Genomic DNA, 6,000 nt, shown 5'->3' with positions numbered 1-6,000 from the left:
AATACAGCTGTAATCATATATAAACTTGATACTTTGTGAAGCTTTCATATTTGTATTTTAATTTAAAAATAACTTGTAACGTGCAGGTCATTTCTATCTACCTACCTACCTATCTATCTATCTTATATACAAATCAGCAGGGGAACAATTAAGAAGTTTAAAAAAAAAATTTGGTGGTGTTTTTGATAGTGAAAAGCCTTGTAAACAAGATCAGAAAATCGTACAAAAATAGCGCTTTCCCAGCGATTGTACAATAATCCGATCATTAGTATACAGTTTTTGAAAACCAACCAGGACAGGTTGTGTAAAATTATCCAAAGGGACAAGCACAAAAATAGTTTTCGTACGATACCAGATCATACGATTTTCGTTTAAGTGGTACACTTTTCATCCAGAAATACAATACAATATAGTATATTACATCACAAAATTTTTATTCTGTCATACGAGAATTTTCATAACTTTAGTAACCTCTTAATTTTCAAAATCGAAACTAACTAGTATGATTATTCGTCCGATAATCTCATGGTGTGTACCAGGCTTAGGATTGGGCAGCACTACTGATCTATATTTCTTACTGCTGTCTGTGTCCTGATATGGGTCACAGAGGGCAAAAAAAAGAAAAGAAATACTATACTCTATAAAAAATTTTTTTATAGCTGTCTGTGTTTATTTCCACTGTAACTCTTCTCCCGGTGGCACCAGACACCAAAACAGGAACTAAAAAGAACTTCCTCCAACAGGGATTCAGCAATACGGATAAGAAAATCTGTTTGTGTTTGATTTGCGAACAGTTTCCCTAATCTTATTCAAAGTTCATAAAGTTTATAGCGAATTTCTTTAAAGCCTATAGAGTGAGCAGATCTTGTTATTCAATTCTAGCCATTGGTAGGGCTAAAAAGCAAGTTCCTGTCTGGCAAAAAGCACAAGAATCTGGGAACTGCTATTGTGGACATGTGTCAATGTAAAAAGAAATCATAAAAATAAAAATAAAACAGTATCTTTCCCTATACAGAATTGTCAGTTCTCCCTAAAATGTCCAACACAGGACCATAAGCATGCAAGCCTTTCATAGTGAGTGGACTGGGTTATCTATTTCTTCAAATTATTAACTCTTTTGTTTCAGCTGACCGGGCAAAAGGCACTGTATTATTTTTTTGGTGGGGAATCTGCAAAGTTATCAGGCAATCATCAAAAATCATCAAAAATTTGCAATTCACAATCTTCGCGAACCTATGATAGGGCAAAACCCAAATTTAATTTCGATTTGGCAAAAAAAAAAAAAAAAAATACAGACAGTGGTTCTGTTCCTTTTTTTATCCAAAACTCAGAAAAAATGTGGAAGAATTCTGCTTTAATCAGTACTCTGTAGTGTGAAGTTGTCAGTTAATCAGTACTCTGTAAAGTCTGTAATTCTGTGTTCATACATTCACAATTCAACAATTGCACTGAATAAAATATTAAATGAAACACCAAAATATCACCATAGAGGTAAAGTAATTATAGATCTTGTCATTGGGGGGTTTGATTCCTACCTTGAGCGCTGTCTGCATGGAGTTTGTACATTGTATGTCTGGAAGGGGGAGGGGAGGTTAAAGTCTAAAAACATACCACAGATTACTGTGGTACAACTGTATGGGAGCTCCTTTGAAAGACATTTTCCAATGTGCATGTATCTGTTTTATGCAATTCATTGTGTAGATTTTGTGGCACTATATACATTTTTTAAATTAGTAGGTGCATTCTTTTTGGGGGTAGCAGGAAAAATGGCCTTTTCAATGACATCCTAACAAAAACTAACATCGGAGAGCACCTGACCACATACTCTTAAAGCATCTTTAAAAAAAGGGATAATATAAATACACTGGTTAAAATTAATAATGGTTTTGGGACATTTTTTATTTTAATATGTGTTTTTAATGATGTTACAAAGGTTATCTAATACTCCAAAAATGTCCAAAATGTTATCAAAGTTTTAACTATATGTGGACTTTAAGCTGAGGGGAATTTTTATTGAAACTTGTTAATGAAAATGTCTGAAAGAAGAACTTGATGGGGGTTTTTTGCCACCAATCGGATGCTTACAGAAAAATTATCTGCCTAGATATTATATTTGTGATATTAAAAATGTTGATTCTCTGCTACACACAATTTGGTTGACTAATTTAACTAATAAAATAATTTGAAAAAGTAATGCAGTGCCCATGTTTAGGTATGAGCAAAATCGAGGTATTTACTTTTCATGAAACATCTGCAAAAATCAAGATATTTTTGGCAAATTTTCAAATTTTGGCAGAATGCTTTGAAATAAATAGGGAAGGTAAAATGAAGGTGGTTTTGGTGTTTTAATAAGGGTACAATGGACTTTAAAAGGTTTCTAAAAGTTAGAGAAGCTCCTTTCAATGGTCTTGTATAAAAAAATGGACACCTTTTAGCCTCAGGGTCTTACTTTTTTTACAAAAAGGAAAAAAAGGTAAAACAAAAAAGCATAGTCAAAATTGGTAATTATGTAAAGAAATCAATTAAGCTGAAAGTACCATGCTCACCCCTACTCATTAATCAAAATATATAGATAGATGTACTACTCTGGCTTCCATGGTCTAAACCAATGGTTCTCAACCCTGTCCTCAAGTACCCCCAACAGGTCATGTTTGCAGGTTTTCCTTTATCATGCGCAGGTGTTTTAAATCAGAGTCAATGGCTTGGTATTTTGGACAGCTATTTTATCTAAGAGAAATTCCCAAAACATGGCCTGTTGGGGGTACTTGAGGACAGGGTTGAGAACCGCTGGTCTAAACTACTGTATGTTTTAGAAACTTTGCTATGTGCACTCCTTATTGAAAAACTAGTTTTAGTCCTCGTTTTAATACAACTTTATCAGGCGTAAAACCTTCTCCATGAATGCAATTAAATTCAAATACTATGCCAGCGTGCCCAGATACATCCAATTGAAACTCCACATACCAGCAATAATATGAGATAAATTCGAAAAAGTAATTTGTCAATAATGTAGCTAATTTGAAGCCACTCCTGGATGACATATTGTTCGTCACTTTTTTTCAGATGTTCTCGAATGGATCCAACTTCTTTTAGTATGTTAAGAAGCAATTCTGAATCCTGTCCCACTTGCAGCTGCCTGGTGTCATCCAATATATTTTCATTATTGTAAATTGTCAGTTTCTCTGCAGACAAAAAGCCAAGATTTTCCACAAAACATATTTAATAATGACATAGTATTTACTTAGCAACTGTAAAATGTATAAATGTAATTCTACTCAAGACTAAAGCTGACCATACACTGTTTGAATTTTGGCCAATTCCTGTTGAATCAGCTGAAATTCCAGCTGTGGGTGGCCCTGTCAGCACCACCCAGCTCGGCAAACAATTCAATAGTAAAATTGAAGTAGGTGGGTGAAAATGTTTAGGCTGGGTTCACACTATTGCGAATTGAATATGGGTTTCCCCGCATCCAATTTGCATGTCAGGAGATTTTGACAGGAGCTCTGTGGAGCCGGTTCACACATCTCCTCAGCAGCTCCAGTGCAAATTGCACAGGAGCGCTCTACGTCTTTTGGATTTCAGAATCCAGATTTCAGAATCCGGGCTGAAATCTGACCTGATGCAGTGAATGGAGACTCACCGGACTCCTGCTGTGAGCCGCTGCGTTCTATAATGTGAACCCAGCCTTAGGCTTTACACCAACTGCATCCTTTCAGATGCAGGGCCCCGTCCTTACATTAGTGTCTCCAGAGAGCCCCCCTCCTACATTAGTGTCCCCAGAGGCCTCCCTCTTACATCAGTGTCCCCAGGGGGCCCCATCCTTACATCAGTGTCCCCAGAGGGCCCCTTCCTTACATTAGTGTCCCCAAAAAGCCCCCCTCTTACATCAGGGTCCCCAAGCAGCTGACTCCCCCCCTTGCAGGGGTTCCCCTGTACCTGGCTGGTGGAGGTGGGTAGCTGGCAATCGGCAGCTCTATGGTGTCCACAGGCAGAAGGATCTCCCTGGGGCTAGTAGTTCTATCTCCGAATGTATACAGTGGAGAGGGGAGGGGCTTCTGACTCGGACAGCAGCAACAGTGTTCAAGCAGAGTGAAAGTGAAACTGATACCTGCCCGGACCAGAGGCCCCTCCCTTCTCCTCTCCACTGTATAAACTGACACTCAAGAGAGTATTACAAGCCCCAGGGAGATCCTGCCGCCCACACAGGCACCATAGAACTTCCGATCGCCGCCTTCCACCTCCTCCCACCTCTCCCCACTGCACTCTAAATGGCCAGCCAGAGGTGCAGGGGGGATGCTGGGTCTTGGGGGCCCCCCACAGCGGTATAACGGAAGGGCCCAGTAGCAAATGCGACTGCAGCGCCCTCTAAAGTTCCACCACTGGATGTTGTAAACATTAATTGACGCGCTATGACACGAGGGGGAGGCGGGGCCTCGAGTAATTTGCGGGGCCCTACGCAGCTTGTGTAGTGAGCGTATAGGGCGGATCCGCTCTGGTGACAACTCTCACTGAGACTGAAAGAAAACCCAAAAGTTTTGGGTTTTCACTGAATAAGGAATAGAGAGAGAATCTTCCAATGAGGAACCTGTGGTAACAACTAAGAGAGGATTTTCTTTCCTTCTCTCCTTTATGCCCCATACACACGATCAGAAATTCCGTCAGAAAAAACTTGGATGGTTTTTCCGACTCCGAGTCTTTTATGTAATTTCACTGGATCGAGATGGGCTCAGGTAAGTATTAGGGGGGCTGGGGGAGCTGCAGCACACAGAGCATTTTTTTTAATCTTAATGCATAGAATGCTTAAGATTAAAAAAAGCCTTCTCCTAGAAGCATTTTAAAGTGGTAGTAAACGCCCCAATTACAATTCTTTATATTTTATTTTCCATGGATATATAAAAACATGCAAGCATAGAAAAGTATAAAGCTCTAGCCCAAACCTCTTTTCTGCCCACCTCCCCCCCCCCCTCCCCCAGAAAAGGCTTCGACCAACTAATAAAAATATGCATTTTACCTAAACTTTAAAAATGAACAAAATGTTTTGGCTGAAGTTGGGCTTTAACAGCTTCTGCCATCGCAGACTAACATTTTCCTGCACAATGCCTCCTTCAAAAGCAGGGGTGCTCAACCCTTTGAAGAGTGTGGGCCACTTAGGTGATATGGTAACTTGTCGCAGGCCACAATGAAATTAAATCGTTCAGAATTTTTATTTTTATTGTATTTTTTTTATTTGAATAGCATAATGGAGATTTTAAACAACAATCATGATCATCATTTTCCATGGGGCAAATCCCCATTGGATGTTTACCCATTGTTTAATCACAAAAATCACATTTTTTATTAACCAGATCACCATTAATCCCACTCTTGCCCTCAAGTGTGACCAGCCAAAAAAGCTCCGAACCAATGTTGCAGCCTTCAGTATATAATGGTCTTTGCAGTCATCCCTTGAACTGCCAAAACAAGGACTGTGGATAATCTAAACAAAAACAACAGACCAGGGAAGCGTATTCCCTAGTAGTGCAAAGATAAAATGACACATAATGCACTCACATGCTCCCAGAATGACACCACGCCCACCACACAATTGTGAGGATCCACCTTCAGAACCCCTGTTTGGATGCCACTAGATGTAATCCACCCGGCTAAAGGCTCCTTTTCCTGTGTCTGTGTGTTAGGAAAGAAAGAGAAGAGCGGGGAGCCGGCTGCAATAGCGGCTTGTGTATGACAGCCACCGGCATTATGGAGGACCTGCAATCATTTAGTAGAGTGGTGTGCATCCCAAGGAGGCTGTGCTATATCAGTTATCACCAGGCTGTCACTCCATTAATGATGGGGAACTATTCAGAGTGGTTTCAATCATGTGACCACTATGTCACCTTATTATCCGCATTACTTCTATATTTGGCAAGCAGTGTAGGTTTTAAGGCCATGAAGGGAAACGTTCACTTCAATGCACACTTCAACAGAAGTCTGCTCAGCTGTCAGGAGTGAAAGCAAAGC

The 6,000-nt window shown here is 39.8% G+C and overlaps 1 protein-coding gene across 1 annotated transcript in view; it reads right to left on the bottom strand.

Annotated features, from left to right (window-relative positions):
* Positions 1 to 2,797: 2,797 nt before the first annotated feature.
* LOC141111097 (5-hydroxytryptamine receptor 3A-like) overlaps positions 2,798 to 6,000 on the bottom strand; it is a 50,098-nt gene continuing 46,895 nt past the window's right edge. Inside the window, exon 9 of the mRNA XM_073603105.1 lies at positions 2,798 to 3,182. Within this exon, the coding sequence (XP_073459206.1) occupies positions 2,914 to 3,182 (269 nt within the window). The 3' untranslated portion in view covers positions 2,798 to 2,913. The remainder of the gene's footprint in view (positions 3,183 to 6,000) is intronic.

Source organism: Aquarana catesbeiana, linkage group LG10 (assembly GCF_042186555.1).
Source record: "Aquarana catesbeiana isolate 2022-GZ linkage group LG10, ASM4218655v1, whole genome shotgun sequence".
NCBI classification, from domain to species: Eukaryota; Metazoa; Chordata; class Amphibia; order Anura; family Ranidae; genus Aquarana; species Aquarana catesbeiana.
The sequence above is the reverse complement of the archived record's forward strand: the minus strand, read 5'-3'. Positions and strand labels throughout refer to the sequence as shown.